This window comes from Tamandua tetradactyla, chromosome 11 (assembly GCF_023851605.1).
Source record: "Tamandua tetradactyla isolate mTamTet1 chromosome 11, mTamTet1.pri, whole genome shotgun sequence".
NCBI lineage: Eukaryota > Metazoa > Chordata > Mammalia > Pilosa > Myrmecophagidae > Tamandua > Tamandua tetradactyla.
The window spans coordinates 63482895-63502568 of NC_135337.1; the positions used below are offsets into that span (position 1 = coordinate 63482895).

At 41.4% G+C, this 19674-nt stretch overlaps 1 protein-coding gene across 1 annotated transcript; it reads left to right on the top strand.

Moving 5' to 3' along the window:
- The first annotated feature begins 219 nt into the window (after window positions 1–219).
- Window positions 220–18115, top strand: LOC143649548 (uncharacterized). Its single transcript, XM_077119510.1, has 5 exons — window positions 220–320; window positions 9458–9663; window positions 13892–14029; window positions 16733–16834; window positions 17480–18115. The coding sequence occupies exons 2-5, from the start codon at window positions 9645–9647 to the stop codon at window positions 17563–17565; spliced, it is 345 nt and encodes a 114-aa protein (XP_076975625.1). The 5' UTR covers window positions 220–320; window positions 9458–9644; the 3' UTR covers window positions 17566–18115.
- The last annotated feature ends 1559 nt before the right edge of the window (window positions 18116–19674 follow it).

Below are 19674 nucleotides of genomic sequence, written 5' to 3' on the forward strand. Positions count from 1 at the left end.
TGTCTGCGCCGCCTGCACTCAGCCGCTCGCCCCGCGGCAAGAGGCACTGAGGAAACAGAATTTTAACTCCCCGATAGGCTGCGAAAAACTGCGGTGCCCCTTCGCTATGAGTGTATAGTGTAGCGTTAAGCAAAGGTCTCCCCTCTATGCATTTGCCAGTTGGTACGGCCCGCACCCTGTCGCCCCCCCCCCCGTCGGTGGGCGTGTGCGCCCGAGGCCGCCGTGCGTGTCCCCGCCCCCGCCGCCCTGCTCGAGTGCGCCGGCGTTGGCTGCGGAGCGGGCTTGGGAGGGAGGAGCGTCGTTACTGCCTGGATCGGCAGGTGCGCTGCGTTAGGCTGGGAGGTGCCCACGGGTCCTCAGGCAGGCAGGTCTGCCTGAGCGGGTTAGCTGAGAGTGTAGGGCCAGTTCCCCCTCCACCGGGATTTGGACCTTGCCCCACCACGGCTCCAAATGACCTTTCTTGACTAAAGTAAAACTGACCTTGGGATCTTTCCAGGCCGACTTTGTCCCCAACAGCTGCCCGATACTCGGGTAATTGAATACCTACCGTGTGCCGGGGACTGCACTGAAGGATTTACATACGTTTATCTTATTTTACCCCTCCGATTGACGGTTAATGACCAGTAACCCTGGCCAGCAGATAATAAGCAAGCGAATCAGGATTAAAACCCAAAGTTCATTCTTTCTTTTTTTTTAATTTTTTTTTTAAATACCAAAAAAACACTTAACAAACGCAAACATTCTTATTTTGATCATTCCGTTCTACATGTATAATCAGTAATTCACAACACATAGTTGCATATTCATCATCATGATCATTTCTTTGAACATTTGCATCAGGTCAGAAAAAGAAATAAAATGGAAACAGAAAAAAAAATTATATATACCATACCCCTTACCCCTCCCTTTCATTGATCACTAGCATTTCAATCTAAATTTATTTTAACATTTGTTCCCCCATTATTTATTTTTGTTCCATATGTTCTACTCCTCTGTTGACAAGTAGATAAAAGGAGCAACAGACACAAGGTTTTCACAATCACACAGTCACACTGTGAAAGCTATATCATTATACAATCATCTTCAAGAAACATGGCTACTGGAACACAGCTCTACATTTTCAGGCAGTTCCCTCTAGCCTCTCCATTACATCTTGAATAACAAGGTGATAGCTACTTAATGCTTAAGAATAACCTCCAGGATAACGTCTCTTTGGAATCTCTCAGCCGTTTACACTTTGTATCATTTCACTCTTTCCCCTTTTGGTTGAGAAGGTTTTCTCAAGCCCTTGATGCTGAGTCTCAGCTCATTCTAGGATTCCTGTCCCACATTGCCAGGAAGGTCCACACCCCAGGGAGTCATGTCCCATGTACACAGGGGGAGGGTGGTGAGTTTACTTGTTGTGTTGGCTGGAGAGAGAGGCCACATCTGAGCAACAAAAGAGGTTCTCTTGGGAGTGACTCTTAGGCTTAATTTTAAGTAGGCTTGACCTATCCTGTGTGGGGTTAAGTTTCATAACTTCATTCTTTCTTGACTACTCAGCTCTGTCAAGTTTTGTGTGTGTGTTTAGAGTAGCTTCTGTGAGCCAGTTGCTCTGGACAATTTTCAACAGAGGATTCTTTCCTATGGTGTCTTATCGTCCAGGAAGCTGTAAGCATCAAATACTTTCTCAACACTTGTAGAAGAAAAGGTTACTGGATTGTGTGAGTCTTCCCAGTATGCAGAAGTTAGAAAAGTTTTATACTGTTAATGACACAAGCTGGGCCTTTACTGAATAGAGTAATATGGAAGGAAGCATGCAGTATGGAAGTCCTGCCTGGGTGGAGGTCGGAGAGACAGGGCAGAGACAGAGACAGGGCACCAGCAGTGTGGGAAGGAAGGTTTATTAGCAGAGGAGCAGTTAGGAGAGTTGACTCAAGAAATCAGCTCCTCCCTGCCTGGATTCGAGTAGGGGTGTTTTCAAGAGATTTGAGGGTAGAGTTAGGCGGGTTTCTCACAAGCAGGCCATTGGGAGTTTGGTGGCCTTCCATTGGTGAAAACTTGCTTTAATTCTGCAAGGTTGTAACTAGGAGAGGGAGAAGTTTGGGCAAGGGAGTTGTGTCAAAAGAATGCTGCAAGGTTGCAACTGCCCGAGGGCAGATGTTTGTGTACAAGCATTTATTACCAGGTGGGGGCCTGAAAGCCTGGAGATGTTGATTCTTTTTGTTTCTCAGGTTCAGCTCTCACGTGCTTGGTGCTTCATAGAGAATTTGGGTTACTCTCTTCCACCCCCTTTGGAACCCTCCCAAGGATAACTAGGCTTTGGGTAAATGAAATAGGAAGACTGGCTTACAGGCAAAGAGGAACCACATGAGCATGGCTTCACCACAGGAAGGGACTGCCTTGTTTACAGACAATCAGGAGAATGTGACAAAGAGCATTTGTTGGGGTGAAGGAGGACATTGCAATTGGGACCAGTTTACAGAGGTCCTTAAAACTCAGGGAAAAAAAGTAGGAGCTTGATATGGTTGGGAACAGAAAGTTGAGAAACTGCTCAGGAGAGGCATGTGTAAAATGTTTTTCAAGCAAAATGTCTGTCATTGATATGAGGGAGGGGCAGGCTATTTAGAAAGGTGTTGTAATAGCTTGAGGAACTATGCGCCAGTTTTAGGGTTCTAGGTATGGGAAGAGAAGGACAGAAGAATAAACAACAGGATTCAGAGATGGATCGTCACTGTAATGAAAGGGCTTGATCTAGTAAGAACAAAATGTCACTTAAGGATTTATGATCATTTGCCCTTTAGATCACATTTGCTTCTTAGTCTCAGTGTAGACCCGTCTTCCTGGAGCTTCCCTGGGCACTGGCCCACCTGACAGACTCTCCCAGCTTAAGGTATGAACAGAATCAGACTGGCAGAGCACAGACCCCTGAGATGAGAACAGAATGCACAGGCTGAAGAGAATGCTTTCCCATGTTTAAAGTCCAGCAGATCCTCCATAAAACCCCTCTGTAAAAACTGTGCAATAGGGTAGGCCACGGTGGCTTGCTGGCAGAGTTCTCGCCTGCCATGCTGGAGACGTCGGTTCAATTCCCAATGCCTGCCCATATTAAAAAAGAAAAAGAAAACAAAACAAAACAAAACTGTGCAATATCCCACCGCCTGTAGGGGAATGAACAACCTACCATTGACATACTCTAGGTATTCCATGCAAACGGTGGGAGAAATCTGTCACTGTAGCACCAAATCCCAGTTCATATCCCAGGGTTGGTCACAGAGTGAAACTGAGTTTGTTGGCACAGTTCTAAGAATAACTCTCGAGAGCTGCACAAGATGAATTGACCCAAATCACTGAGGATGGTGACCAAGCATAAGAATCTTGGGCTGGCTACATCCTCTGGCCAGCATAATCCATCGTATCTACTCTGGAAGCAAGATATGTGTGCAGAAGGTCTGGCCTCAAGTATTACTCAGTTTCATGCCAGAGGACATAGGACACTTGTGGGAACTTGTGTCCGATCTCAGGCATGTCCCAGAACTCTACCCATCCCAGCTCCTGTCATCCTACTCTAGTGCAGGCTTATTCTGTACTGGCCTTTTGGTGGGAGATTCACACAATTGCATAAAATAAGCCTGTAAATAAGTGTTTTCACCCTAAAGATATTAATTTAAGGAACTGGCCAGCTCTGTGTTGGTACAAGATCCACTTGTTAATTATTAAAGAAAGCTACCAGTTAACTCTCATATTGGGTTTGAAGTGTTTCTTCTTAGTGATGTACAAACAGGAGGCTCTCTTTAGTCCCGAAACTTAGTTTCCTAGGGCTGTTGTTACAGAGTCCTACCAATTGGACAGTTTAAAACAATAACGTATTGATGCACAATTCTGGAAGCCAGGAGCCTGACATCTGTAAGGGAGGCTCTTCCCTTCTTCCCCCTTCTAGCTGCTGGTGGTTGCTGGCAATCCTGGGTTTCAATCTCTGCCTTGATCATATAGCATTTTCCCCTGAGAACGTTCTCTCTCCGTGTCCAATTCTCCCTTCTTATAAGGACACCAGTCACATGGAATTGAAGCCCATCCTAATCCAGTTTGGCCTCATTTTAACTAATCACAAGATCAAAGATCTTATTTCCAAATGATCTCACATCACAAAACCAGGGATTAAGATTTAAACATTTCTTTTAAGGGGATACCATTTAACCCATGACACTGACCCTGAACATCCAAATCCCTGTTGAGCAGAAATCTTAGTTTATTCCCAGATCAGTTTAAGACTTAGTCCAACTCAGTGATTTCTGTAATCCAATCTGGTTTCCAAAATTTCAGCCTCTGTTTAGTTTGTAATTGCAATCATAAGACTTCCTTCCACCTGGGAAGTAGCTTTCCTACTACACACCTAGTAATAAATTCTCTCTTTGAAAAAAAAAAATGAAAAAAGAAAAGTAGGCCACAGTATCCAAGTGTTCTAGTTTGCTAGCTGCTGGAATGCAATATACCAGAAATGGAATGGCTTTTAACAAGGGGAATTTAATGAGTTGCTAGTTTACAGTTCTAAGGCCGAGAAAATGTCCCAATTAAAACAAGTCTATAGAAATGTCCAAAGGCATCCAGGGAAAGATACCTTGGTTCAAGAAGGCTGATGAAGTTCAGGGTTTGTCTCTCAGCTGGAAGGGCACATGGTGAACACAGCATCATCTGCTAGCTTTCTCTCCTGGCTTCCGGTTTCATGAAGCTCCCCGGGAGGCGTTTTCCTTCTTCATCTCCAAAGGTCACTGGCTCGTGGACTCTCTGCTTCGTGGTGCTGCAGCATTCTCTGCTCTCTCTGAATCTCTCTGAATCTCTCATTCTCCAAATTGTTTACTCTTTTATAGGACTTCAGAAACTAATCAAGACCCACTCAAATGGGTGGAGACATGTCATCCCCTAATCCAGTTTAACAACCATTCTTAACTAAATCACATCAACCAGGGAGATGATCTCATTACAGGTTCAAATATACAGTATTGAATAGGGATTATTCTACCTTTAAGAAATGAGATTTATATTAAAACATGGCTTTTCTTAGGGGGCATACTTCCTTTCAAACCAGCACACCAAGTTTACCCCCAATGCCCAGTGGACATAGGTTCCATAACCTTCTTTCTCCAGCTACATGGAGGAAAGTGACAAGCATGGGAAAGGATCAAACCCAACACTCTTTTAAAGTCTAAAACATCTCTTATTTCTCACTGAGTTTCTTTACTGTATTTCCTGATGGGAAATGCTGCCGGTCCAGAACACGAACCTCTCCACCACTGACCCAGGCTTTGGGGAATTTAGTAACCTTGCTTTTAGTAGCAGCTGAGTTGGTATTAGGGTGGAGTAGAAAAAAATATATATGGATGAGGACTTTATCTTTCATGTTTTACTGTTATTCATAAATAACCGGGCATCCACTCTGCTCAGTGCAAAGCACCATCCTGAGTTACGAGAATCGGCCGGCCATCGTCCTGATCCTCAGGAACTTTGTTACCATTCTGGGTAGTGGTCACCCAGGAGGAACAGTGGCATCAGGGGGTGCCAGGAGCACTAAGCTAACAAGAAGGTCTGAGGATACACTATGATGGGGTCTGGGGTCACAGGCCAGAGCCATGGAGCAGGGAGTTCTCAACCTCAGCCTTATTGACATTTAGGACCAGGGAATTCTTTGTTGTGAGGGACCGTCGTGCACATTGTAGAATGTCTGTCCACCTCCCTAGCTTACCTACTAGATACCAGTAGCTCCCACCCACCCCCCGTTGTGATGACAAAGCATGTCTTCAGAAACTGTCAAATGCCCGCCGGGAGACAAAGTCACCCCTGATAGAGGTAAAACTACTGTAAAAACCTCAACTCAAGTGAATCAATCAGCAAAGGATGCCCGACCATGGAAGGCAAGTTTGAGGGGTAAGATCAGGGTCCACGAAGGGTTCAGATGAGGATCTGAAATTTTAGGCTCCTTCCTAAGGGATCGGGGCGGGTGATGCGTGGCCACAACTTGTCACTGTGTTTGATGACACCTCAGCCCCCATGACCAAGCCTTATCTGTCTCAGAGCAGCTGCAGCTGAAGCCTGGTGTGACAGACGTAACGGTCATTAGGAAGGTCACCTCTAGGGGAGAAAAAAATACACATTCAGATTTCTGTTTGGGGTGATGAAAAGATTTTGGAAATAGTGGTGGTGATGGTAGCACAACATTTTAAATGTAATATCACCAAACTTTACTCTTAAAAATAGTTAAAATGGCAAATGTTACAGTCTATGTATTTTGCCACAATGAAAATTTTTTTAAATGCAGTTGTGGAAAATTACTAATGTAATTTAGCAAGGGTTATTTGAGCACTTAGTTTATGCAAAACACGGGTATTGCTAAACAATGAGGGGAAACTAGACAGTGAGTCAGATTTTCTATCGGGAAGACTAACTTGTAAACAACCCCACAAAAAAATTTTAAATAATAACAGCTATCATTTATTTAGCACCTATGAACCAGAATCTTTACTAACTCATTGTATTTAATCCTTATGATTACTTTAGCAAGTTTTACAAATGAAGGAATTTAGATTTGGAAAGAGTCAGTCATATTCCCCAAGTCACTGTGCTGGGACTAAATAATTCAGGATTTGAGTGGTATGCTTATCAAGAGTCTGTTCTCAAAACTTATGCCTGTGTTGGCTTATTATTTTTGAAATTATGTTATTTAGGTAATGTGTAAACTGATAAAATGTATGATAAGAAAGGAAGTGACTTTAATGAAAAATAAATTGAATGCTTTGTAAAGACACTAAATATAATGGCTGCTCAATTGGATGTGGGCAAGACAAATACAGAAGGTAAGGAAAATCACTAAGCAATGGAGAGGATGAGAATGCTGTACGGGAATCTTTTATTTCCTACGCCAGTCTAAAGAATTAAAAATGGAAATCAGGCAAAGCATTATTAGTGCAGTGAGGGATAATTCCGATAATCTTCTGGCTCTTTATCAGAAAATTACTGAGTGAATATGCATGTACATGTTTTATTGTACAATCATATAGATTGTTTAAGGTATATATGTGTCATTTTATTCTGACTGCTACGTTTTTTTTCAGGTCACTTTGTAAGTGCTCAATGAAGGATAAATATCTCAGGGAACACCAGAAGTTGTGTGTAAATGTCTGGGCTTTGGAACATAATGTCTATTTTTGTTAAAATTTGACTTTCCGATAGAGGTTAAAGATCGAGATGGTATAATCTAGGAATGCCTAGAGTGTATAATAATAGTGAAATGTACAATGTACAAATTTTAAAAATGTTTTTGCATGAGGAAGAACAAAGGAATGTTATTATTGCAGGGTGCTGAAAATAGATGATAATTAATACTTTAAAATGTCACCTTATATGTGAGACTAAAGCAAAAAATGTTTATTTGTTACAAAATTTTTATTTTGACTAGATCATTTCCTAATATAACTCATGTAGATAGTTTGATTGAGTGTCATAAGCACTTGGAATCTCAGGTAGGACATGAGATTTTGTTGGTTTGTTCAGAGTGATGCCCCGATGAATCCCAGAGTGATTCGATCAGTGAGTGGAAAAGTATTTGCAAGCCCCCTTCAGAGAACGGTGAGAACGGGGAGAAATGCAACTTCCCCAAGTTGAATTCTTGATATTCTCACAAGCAGTGTGGACAACCAAAGCTATAGGCTGAGCCCCCAGTCTTGGGGTTTGTTCATATGAAACTTAACCCCACAAAGGATAGGTTAAGTTTCATATGAACAAACCCCAAGACTGGGGGCTCAGCCTATAGCTTTGGTCTACTTAAAATTTAGGCCTAAGAGTCACCCCCAAGAGAGCCTCTTTTGTTGCTCAAATGTGGCCTCTCTCTCCAGCCAACATGACGAGCAGTCTCACCACCCTCCCCCTCTCTGCGTGGGACATGGCTCCCAGGGGTGTGGACCTTCCTGGCAACATGGGACAGAGATCCTGGAATGAGCTGAGACTCAGCATCAAGGGACTGAGAAAAACCCTAGAATGAGCTGAGAATTAACATCAAGGGATTGAGAAAACCTTCTCGACCAAAGGGGGAAGAGTGAAATGAGACTAAGTGTCAATGGCTGAGAGATTCCAAACAGAGTCAAGAGGTTATCCTGGAGGTTATTCTTACACATTAAGTAGATATCACCTTGTTGTTCAAGATGTAGTGGAGAGGCTGGAGGGAACTGCCTGAAAATGTAGAGCTGTGTTCCAGTAGCCATGTTTCTTGATGATGATTGAACAATGATATAGCTTTCACAATGAGACTCTTTGAATGTGAAAACCTTGTGTCTGATGCTCCTTTTAGCTACTATATCAACAGAACAGTAGAACATATGGAATAAAAATAAATAATAGGGGGGAACAAATGTTAAAATAAATTTAGTTTGAAATGCTAGTGGTAAACGAAAGCGAGGGGTAAGGGGTATGGTATGCATAATCTTTTTTTCTCTATTATGGTTTTATTTCTTTTTCTGTTGTCTTTTTATTTCTTTTTCTAAATTGATGCAAATGTTCTAAGAAATGATGAATATGCAACTATGTGATGATATTAAGAATTACTGATTGTATATGTAGAATGGAATGATATCTTAATGTTTTGTTTGTTAATTTTTTTTAATTAAAAAAAATTTTTTGACTTTCCATTGGCCCAATTTTCTTTAGGTTCAGCCTAAGCTTTTCAAGTCCTAAGCGGAAGTTTCATTTTCTTTTCTTAAATTTCTCTGGAACATAATGTAACCTCTTGACTTTTAGACTGAACTGTAGGTGGGAAATCCTCAGTAATGGGGTGGTCCCCCCCAAAAAAAAAAACATGAAAGAAAGAGTCAGCTTTAAACAACAGCCAAGCAAAATAATCCTAATCAAGAAAGATCTTGGCGGGCCGCGGTGGCTCAGCGGGCAAGAGTGCTTGCCTGCCATGCCGGAGGACCTCGGTTCGATTCCCGGCCCCAGCCCATGTAAAAAACAAACAAACAAACAAAATATAATAAAACAAGAAAATGTTTAAAGATGTTTCCCTTTCTTCCTCCCTTCCTTCCTTCCATCCTTCCTTCCTTCTCTGTCTTTCCTTCCCTTCCTCCCTTTCAAAAAAAAAAAAAAAAAGAAAGATCTTCCCAGACACACTCAGCCACTTGCCACCACCCAAATAATTATCTACATCTCCTCCCTCCTCCAGCCTAACTCCTGGAGAATCAGAATTCATGGTTAGGATGCTAAAAGAGGAGGAATAAAAGAGCAGGAAGGAAACTCAAGAAGACTCTAACCAGCTTCCTGCCCCTCCCCCACTGTCGCCTTCTAGTCTACTATAGACCTGAGCTGAAGAAGTCTCAAATTTAAATCAAATTCAGAGTTCTCATTATTGCACGGCACTGGGCATTTTAGGTTGACTTGAAATACCAAATTCTGACTTAAAGTGACTATACGATTTTTTTTTTTTTAACATGGGCAGGCACCGGGAATCAAACCCAGGTCTCCAGCACAGCAGGCAAGAACTCTGCCACTATGCCACCATTGCCTGCCCACTACATGACTTTTCATTACCTCAGAACTACCTTACCACCAGCACAAAAAACAAAGTATAGGATCAGCAATTTCATGGAAGAGCGAAGAGAGAACAATTCCACCAAGCCAATGTAATGACTTACAAAGCAAAAGGTAGGTCACTTTATGATCACATCCCATGTTACTCAGCCTGATGGTAACACATCAATACTATGTCTAGCAGAAATTCTCCCATGTTTCTGGTATTGGAATGGTATCTCAGATTTCTACCACTAATGTGGATTTTTTTCCTCCATGAATATATTCTGTGGGCCATTGCACTGGGGATTTTAGAAGAGAACTGTTGCTTGTGCCACCATCTTGTCTAGAAGCATCCACCCCTAAAGCACACATGATCTTTATATTTAGAAAGTGGCATGCAAGGTTATAACTTGGGTTCTTCTAGACTTATTTATGGTTTCCTCAGATTCCATTAGAAAGCATCAGTTTAGAGCAGCACTAGTTGCTCTGACAGACAAACTCCCGGTTCTCCATGGTTTACATTCACACCATAGCCCTGTGTGAATGGTCCTGGAGCTCCATTTGTGGGTCTACTCTCCTGAGCTTCCTCTCCAGCCCACTGGGAGATGGGGAAGATGATGGGAAAAGTTGTGGGCCAGGTCTGGGAATGGCATATGGCACTTTTGCCCGCATACTGTTATCTTGCACCCAGCCACATGGCCACATCTGGCAGCAAGGGAAACTAGGACAAGCAATCCACCTGCATGGCCAGGAAAAGGAAATGGGTTTGGTGAGTATTTAACAAGGCTCCATCACAAAAAGTAAATTGAGGGTTCAGTAACTGACTATTGTAATAAATACTAAGACATAAATTAACAGTCAAAGAATACTCATAAATGTTAAGCCACAATTCTACTAGCTACATCCTAAACAATATAAAAGTGTGACAAATGCACACTTTAGCCAAATGCCTAGTGGTCAATTGTTACACTCAGTATGTGGGCAAAGCCAACAGTCCCAATCACAGAATGAACTTCTGAAATGCCAGAATTAATCTGAAATTGTATTCATAATAAATAAAATTGTTACCTTACAGAAATATTTGGTTATAGTCTAGCTTTACATTTCAATGAATTAATTGTGAATGTTTGACATTATTGTAATTTCTCAGTATGCAAGCTGCTCGATTGTTTCTCAGGCCATTATTGCACGATGAGTCAGTTGAAGTATAAAGGTATATTTATTATTTGAAAGATGAAGTTGCATAATATTTAATGGTGATCATGAAAGTTAATTTTAATAACTAATTTTATGCTCAACGATTATTATAAAGAAACTTAAAAGAGTTAAGTACATTTGAAGATAGTTTAAAAGTTAATGAAAATATTAATAAAGAATGTATCTGCCAGATAACTTTAGGAAGACCATTATATTGAGTCAACAGATGTTCATAAGAATTCAAATCATGATCTCACACAGAATAAAAGAGTTGTACTTAGCTCTTTTAAAGTTCTTACAATATTAAATATATTTTTATAGTTCAACTGGCTGACAGAATTTCAGTGAATACAGATCACAAGAAGATTTTCACTCCAAGCTAAATCTAGACACTATCCAGATGTTGAAGATAATCTGAATGGCATATTTTATTCATTTGACAGATGTTGATGCCCTGTTTGAATATGATTGTAACCTGTGCTGTTACAAAATCACTAATCTTGCACAATGTCAGGGATGGCCAAAACAACACTGAAATGAGTCCACGACTGTGGCTTTCCAACAGCCAACACTGAAGCCACATGGTGAATTTTGGTAAAATACCTTGGGCAATCCTATCATGGTTGATCCTTAAAATATCCATTAAATATATATTATCTTTTTCATGCCTTCTAATAGGACTCATGGACAGAACAGGCATATCTGTCGGCTGGTACTTGCCCTGTCTAACTTTCTCATTGTCCTATGTTTAGTGTTGGAGATCTCTGATACCTCCTAGTCCTCGCCAGTCCCTTCTTCGAGGGGCTGGATCCCAATCTCTGCATCCTGGGCTTCTGCTGGAGGTCCTACTTGGACTAGCGCACAGCTCCAACTCTGTCCTGAATCACCTGCCCCCTCTGGACTCCCCCTGCTGAGCCCTGCTTAGCGAATGATCGCTGAAAAACATCTGATCACCTGAAACACCTTCTAGATATGACCTCCCACAGCTAGTTTTCCTTATGAAGGAAGACTCTGAGTTCCTGATTATTTCTGCAGCTGTTGCACCTATGTTGCCTCCTACCCAACCTGCTCTCATCACCATTCAGCCATCGGTCCCTCTGTCAGGAGGCAGTGCTAAGCAACTCACTGAATCATTTGGCCAGAGTAGACATTTTCCTCTCCCATTTTTCTCCCTAGGGAACAAGAACATTTCCCTACATGGGACATGACATCCAGGGGTGAAAGTCTCCCTGGCGACGTGGGAGATGACTCCTAGGGATGAATCCAGACCTGGAACATGGGATCAACAATTCCATCCTGACCAAATGGGGGAAAATAGGTTTAACTAATAAAGTATCAGTGGCAGAGAGAGTTCAAATAGAGTCGAGAGGCGACTCTGGAGGTTGCTCTTACACAAGCTTCAGGTAAACCTTGCGACCTATCATAACCTGCTAACCCCCAACCAGGACCATTCCAATATATAAGATTCCATAAGGGTTCCATCCACTAGAGTCACCTTCCAGAAACCTACAATCTCCAGATGGGTCCCTGGTCCAAATAAGTCCTGCAACTTAGCCCAGCCTCTCCAGAACATCAGATAGTTCCATCTCCCTACCCCATATTAGTGACAGACCCTTCCGATATGAAAAATCTAGAATTGCCATAGTCCAGACCTGCCAACCCCCATCCCTAAAGAGAGGGTAGTAAAGATCAAAGGTGATGGTGGAGTTACACAGAGAAGATAGGATTTAACAAATGAATATGAATGCTGAATCATTAAATTGATATCTCTTTTAGTCTCCTGTATTTTACTTATTTATTTGGGTGCATGGGCCAGGAATCGATCCCAGGTCTCCTGCATGAAAGGCGAGCATTCTACCACTGAACCACCCGTGCACCCTCCAATATTTTAGAGCAGCTAGAAGTAAAAACCTAAAATTCTGAAATTGTAACCCTTGTCAAACTCTGAAATATGTGGTGCTGTGCTTTCAAATTTATAGCTTTTTTGTATATATGTTATTTTTCACAAAAATAAAAGGAAAAACGTTTATTGCGATGATTTAAAAAAAAAGCCCTCTAGCCTCCTAAATTCTGGAGCTTCTAGAAGGAAAAATATGAAAGTATCATATGGTAGCCCATGACAAACTCTGGGATCTGTCCTGTAGATCTTGTTGAAGAATGCTTTGAAACTGCTGCTTTTTTATTTCTTTGCTTTGTATATATATTATAGTATGCAATAAAAAAATGTTAAAAATAAAACAACAACAACACACACACACAAAAAAAACAGCACCCTCACAATTGAGTGCACCACAACTCCATGGAAACAACTTAATCAAACAAACTAAACAAAATTTTTATCAAAATTAAGATAAAGAATATGGCTTTTCTGGGGTACATAGCAGTTTCCAAACAGCACAGACATAAAATAAGGATACCCCAAGTGTGTATAATTAGCTTTTATCGAAGTGTCAGGCTGATGAGGTTGACTATGCTTTAATCACATGTTCTTCCACAGTTATGTCATTCTTCTGTTTATTAAGGTTTCTCTTTTTCCATGTGTCCGTATGGGAGGCCTGTTTTATATAAATAAATGAGTGGCCTCTGAAATCAGCTTAACTTCTTAGAAGCACAACCCCTCTCCCTCATCATCTGTATTGTTTTAAGAAGCTTATTAAGCTTCGCTGTGCTTCAGTTGTCCCATCTGTCATATGGACTGGCCCAAGCCCTTACCCATCCGTCTAAGATTCAATGAACGATGCATGTAGAGCACTCAGCAAAGCGTTAGCCGTCAGTTCTCCATCTCTCTCCTTTCCCACCTGTTCTTCTCTTCAGAAACCCAGCAACCCGGGGTCACCCTGAGCCTTCCCCGGGGGACACACTGACTTTCTTTTTCTTTTCTTTATTAGAGAAGTTGTAAGTTTACAGAAAAATCATGCAGATAAAACGATTTCCCATATACCCACCACCACTCATGGATTTTCTCCTCAAGATAGATGAGCCAGGCTTGGATCTGTAACATTCCACTGGGGCTTCATCAGCCGTGTCTCCTGCTTGCACAACCTTGGCATCTCCCCGGTGGCTGGGCCTAGGCAGGGCTGTCCTGAGGATCTCCAGTGACTTGGCTTTGGCTAGCAGGCTCCACCGCACAGCATTGAGAATGTTTCTTTTGTTTCACCACCAGGTGGCGCTCTTCCCCAGAGTACGAGAAACCGCTTCCTCTTTTACAGTCGGTTGAAGATGTGCAACTACTGCCTCCGAAGCCTGTGTCCTGGTGGAGCAATCCTACCCTACTGTCTTCCGGGACTCGGCACAACACCTGGTGCTCTCTCTCTCTTAGCAGAAGGCTTTGCTGGCGTGGATGGGGGTGGGGCCAGAAATGTTTTCACGTGGTTTTGCTGCAGTGGGACTGTTGTCTCCTACCTTGCGAGGGTTGCCCGCTTCCGGGTCCTCCGGCTGGAGGGGATAGGCTTTTCCGGGCGGGCGCTGGAGGGTTCTTTGCGCCTAATGGTGTTTCCAGGTTGCCGGATTCCGGGAGACAGGAGACAGGCTCATCACCATTACTCACCACCGAGCTGGTCCTCAGAGCGGGAGGTCCCTGACCAGTCTGCCTTCTTCTCTCTGCCTTTCACAATCTTATGTTTGTTTAATAGATAATGTCCAGGGTTTTCAGTTTTACTTAGCAAGAGGAATACGGAAAAATATGTCTGCCCCATTTTCCCAGGAGTGGAAGTCTCTGTTGTGTATTTAGAAAGGAACTGCCAGGCAGCATATGTTTGATGAGAAGCAAAGGGGGCTAGCAGGAACTGCCAGCTGTTAGGCTTTGTATCAAGTAAAATACATATGCCCTTTTATTTTAAACCGCTGTCCATCAGAGCACCAGTTAGGAGGCCACTGCAGCAGTCCACGAGAAATGATGAGGACCTAGATTTGTATGGTAGCTTGGGGCAGAGATGAGTGGGATTGAATGAAATATTCAGGAGGTTAAAAGAGGCAAGAAAGAGCAATGAAAGCAAATCTTGTGGGCTTTTTTGTTTGTTTGCAATAAGCGTTCAGTGTGGTCAATTGTAGATTAGAACTACTTCACATCAGATTTTTTTGTCTGGTAGGAGTGCATATTTGTGGTTTATCAAGGATGAAACAGGCACATATTTTGGGGGCTGGACTGTATCCTGAACTAGTGGGTCTGTAATTTGTGGAGAATAGAGAACTGTCTTTTTAAAAATAAGAAGTGGTTTCACTGAGGGCCCAGCCAAAACGGACCTTACCTATTAATTGCATAAAAAAGGTACCAGCAAGCATCAGAGGCAAGTAGGATAACATTACAAAATATTCTGAAAATAAAATTCCTCGAACCCCTTACATTTTTAATTTAGTTAGATCCGTGTATTATAAGAGTTTGGTTTTCTGGAAGTGAATAAGGATATTTTGATTTTGCTTTATTGCATAGTTAAACAACGAGGGCTGTGCATGTCATAACGTAATGTAAAAACAACAAAAAAGTGAAATGTCACAAGAACAATTTTATGTGTGGTTTCAGTAAAGGAAACACAATTCACATCCTGAGACTTTAACTATTCAACACTCTGCAGGTGAATTGATTTATTACTTTTTTTTCTGAAAAAATCTTGCTTTGTTGGCACCTTTCAATTTCTTTTGTTTATCAAGTCAAATAAACTTCCTCTCTAATTGTGTCAATTAGGAAGTCTTCAGTTACAAGTTACAGAAATCCTGATGGACAGTGGTTTATTATAAAAGAGCACGTATATATTACTCCATAAAAAAGCCTAACATAAGATTTTGTTAATTTGTCCAGAGTGATGCCCCAAAAAACCCCAGAGTGATTTGAACAGTGAATAAAAAAGTACTTGCAAAGTCCCGGTGGGGGAATGGTGAGAAAGTTCAACTTCCCCAAGCTGAATTCTTAATATTCTTACAAGCAGTGTGGACAATCAAAGCAATAGGCTGAGCCCCCAATCTTGGGGTTTGTTCATATGAAACTTAACCCCACAAAGGATAGGTCAAGCCTACTTAAAATTAGGCCTAAGAGTCACCCCCAAGAGGACCTCATTTGTTGCTCAGATGTGGCCTCTCTTTCTCAGCCAACACAACAAGCAAACTCACTGCCCTCCCCCTCTCTATGTGGGACATGACTCCCAGGGGTGTGGACCTTCCTGGCAACGTGAGACAGAAAACCTAGAATGAGCTGGGACTCAGCATCAAGGGACTGAGAAAATCTTCTCAATCAAAAGGGGAAAGAGTGAAATGAGACAAAATAAAGTATCAATGGCTGAGAGATTCCAAACAGAGTTGAGAGGTCATCCTGGAGGTTATTCTTAGGTATTAAATAGATATCACCTTCTTAGTCAAGATGTAATGGAGAGGTTGGAGGGAACTGCCTGAAAATGTAGAGCTGTGTTCCAGAGCAATGTTTCTTGAAGATGATTGTATAATGATATAGCTTTCACAATGTGATGTGTGATTGTGAAAACCTTGTGTCTGATGCTTCTTCTATCTACCTTATCAACAGATGAGTAAAACAAATGGAATAAAAATAAATAATAGGGGGAGCAAATGTTAAAATAAAATAGATTGAAATGCTATTGATCAATTAAAGGGAGGGGTAAGTTGTATGGTATGTATGAATTTTTTTCTGTTGCCTTTCTATTTCTTTTTCTGAACTGATGCAAATGTTCTAGGAAATGATCATGATGACGAATATGCAACTATGTGATGATATTACGAATTACTGAATATATATGTAAAACGGAATGATCATAATAAAAAAAAAATTTTAATAAAAAAAAAGCCTAACATGGGCAGTTCCTGGGTTAGTGTGGAAACTGAATGACATCATCTGGGATTCTGGGACTTTCCATTCTCTGCCATTCTTAGCAGGTTGTTTTCTCATGGTTACAAGATGGTTTTCATCAGTGCAAACATCGTAGCCTTTCCTGGCCAGTAAAAAGACAAGAAAGAAGGGAGGGAAAAAAGGACTTATTGTCATGTGCTTTTTTCTCACCAGAGAGAAGCGCTCTCGAAGGTCCCAGAGGACATCTCCTGGTCCCTGCAAGAACTGGTCAACTGGCCAACTTTGCCTGCAAGTCGACAAGGGCGTCACTGTTTGGTAAAGACCACATGATCCCAGGCTAACTTAGACCAGGGGTTCTCATCAGGGTCATACTGCCCACCCAGGGAATGCTGGAAAGGGAGGGGGGCACTTTCAGTTGTCACATACCTAGAGAGATGCCATTGGCATTTTGTGGGTTGGTCTGAGAATGCTGACTGTCCTAAAATGAATAGAATATTTTTACACACACAAAAAGATTTGTCCTTGAAACTAAAGCAAAAGATGTTTGTTACAAAATTTATATTTTGACTAGTGCATTTCCTAATATAACTTATGTAGATAGTTTGATTGAACACTATAAGTACTTGGAATCTCTGGTAGGACATGAGATTTTCTTGGTTTGTCCAGAGTGATGCCCTGATGAATCCCAGAGTGATTCGATCAGTGAGTGGAAAAGTATTTGCAAAGCCCCCTTTGGGGAATGTTGAGAACGGGGAGAAACACAACTTCCCCAAGTTGAATTCTTGATATTCTCACAAGCAGTGTGGACAACCAAAGCTATAGGCTGAGCCCCCAGTCTTGGGGTTTGTTCATATGAAACTTAACCCCACAAAGGATAGGTCAAATCTACTTAAAATTTAGGCCTAAGAGTCACCCCCAAGAGAGCCTCTTTTGTTGCTCAGATGTGGCCTCTCTCTCCAGCCAACATGACAAGCAGTCTCACCACCCTTCCCCTCTCTGCGTGGGACATGACTCCCAGGGGTGTGGACCTTCCTGGCAACATCTGACAGAAATCCTAGAATGAGCTGAGACTCAGCATCAAGGGATTGAGAAAACCTTCTCAACCAAAAGGGGGAAGAGTGAAATGAGACTAAGTGTCAATGGCTGAGAGATTCCAAATAGAGTAGAGAGGTTGTCCTGGAGGTTATTCTTATGCATTAAGTAGATATCATCTTGTTATTCAATATGTAATGGAAAGGCTGGAGGGAACTCCCTGAGAATGTAGAGCTGTGTAGCCATGTTTCTTGAGGATGATTGAATAATGATATAGCTTTCACAATGTGACTGTGTGATTGTGAAAACCTTGTGTCTGATGCTCCTTTTATCTACCCTGTCAACAGATGAGTAGAACATATGGAATAAAAATAAATAATAGGGGGAACAAATGTTAAAATAAATTCAGTTTGAAATGCTTGTGATAAATGAAAGTGAGGGGTAAGGGGTTTGGTAAGTATAATCTTTTTTTTCTGTTATTGTTTTACTTCTTTTTCTGTTGTCTTTTTATTTCTTTTTCTGAATTGATGCAAATGTTCTAAGAAATGATGAATATGCAACTATGTGATGATATTGAGAATTACTGAATATATATGTAGAATGGAATTATATGTTAATGTTTTTGTTTGTTCTTAATTTTTTTAATTAATAATAATAAAAAAAGATTTGTCCTACCCCAAATACCAACAACCTCTTGTTAAAAAACATTGGCTTATCTCAGCCGTAATTCATCCTCTGGCTGCTGCTATTATAATTCAAAAAAACCAAGGGGCTATTAGTAAGGAAGAAGAGGAACGGGGCTGTTGGGTTGGCTCTCATCAGGGTCTGCCACAGGGAGGGTTGGCACGAGTGCAGCAAGGCTTTGTCATACTGGCACACTGAGTCCTTTTCAGAAAGCTGCTATTATTTTCACTGAATGGATTGCTGGGGTGGGGGGGGGGAATTACAGGGATCAGGATTGGGAAATTTTCTTCAAAGGCGTCCTTTATTTTTCCTAAGGAAGGGATTTCCAAGGAACCGGACAAGCCTGTTTCCAAGAACAAATGACCCTGAGATAGCTGTACCTCTGGTATCTCTGCTGACTAATGGATGCTCTCTGCCTCCACCAAGGAATGGGGGATGTTTAAAGCCCCAGCTATACAGCCACAATTTGGGGCATTAAAATCTCCTTTGTTGACCCTATTCTTGATACAATGTGGCTGGTATTTAGTAAATGTTTCTTGGGTATATAATGGATATATTGATTTAAAACAAAATGTCTAGAAATGTGTTCATCATTATGGTTCAAGGAGATGAACTATATTTAATGAAGTAACATATTTAAAATTATAACTACTAGTTAAAATTACGATAGTAATCTAAATTTAAAAAGAAATTGTAGCATGCCAGTGCTAGTGGAGTTCCTTGTGATCCACAAAGAAAATGGAGACTAAATATTGCTAGCTTTTATTATGGTTAAAATATCTAGATGTTAGTTAAATCTGAAAGTTTTGTGCACATTGGGTTGGCATGTGAGTAGGGAACAGTCTGAAAGTAAAAAGGAAATGAGACTGAGCTAAATAATAATGGTGTCTCTAGGCTAATTGCTAAAGATGACCTTTGTTAACATGGTAAGGACGAGTGGGAAGAAGATTCCAGACAAAAAGGATGGAATGAGCGGAGGTACTGTCTTGTGAAACAATGATGTATGCAGAGTCATAATCGCACATAATTAACCCACTGAATACAGCTGAGGATTCTTTTCCAGCTCTTTTTCATCCTTACGATAAATCCAACCCAAGAAATCTCACAGCTCTGAGCTCTGGGAAGTCACCACAAACTTCTTCAGCCACCAATTCTGGACATCTCCAGGATCCCCAAACTTCTTGGGTGCCACGTGATGAAGACCAGCCTCACTGCAAATGTCTTTTCTTTTTATTTCTGGCCTCCCTCTTCTCAGTATTTTAGTAGGTGATTCCTAAATCAAAGTAGTAGGAATATAGGTTACAGGCTAAGTAGAAGGTTTATTGGGAAAGAAGTGGCCAATTTATTTAATATCAGTCTAAGTCAACCGTATGTACTATTTAAAACAGTAAATATTGCTATTATTGAGGATTGTACCAACTCGGGTGATCAGTAAAAAC

Bases quoted from the DNA above. Each gene is read 5' to 3' on its own strand.
- LOC143649548 (XM_077119510.1), top strand. The intron at 14,030-16,732 runs GTGCTCTCTCTC...TTTTCTCACCAG, and splicing joins GGGACTCGGCACAACACCTG to AGAGAAGCGCTCTCGAAGGT. The intron at 16,835-17,479 runs GTAAAGACCACA...CTCTCTCTCCAG, and splicing joins GACAAGGGCGTCACTGTTTG to CCAACATGACAAGCAGTCTC.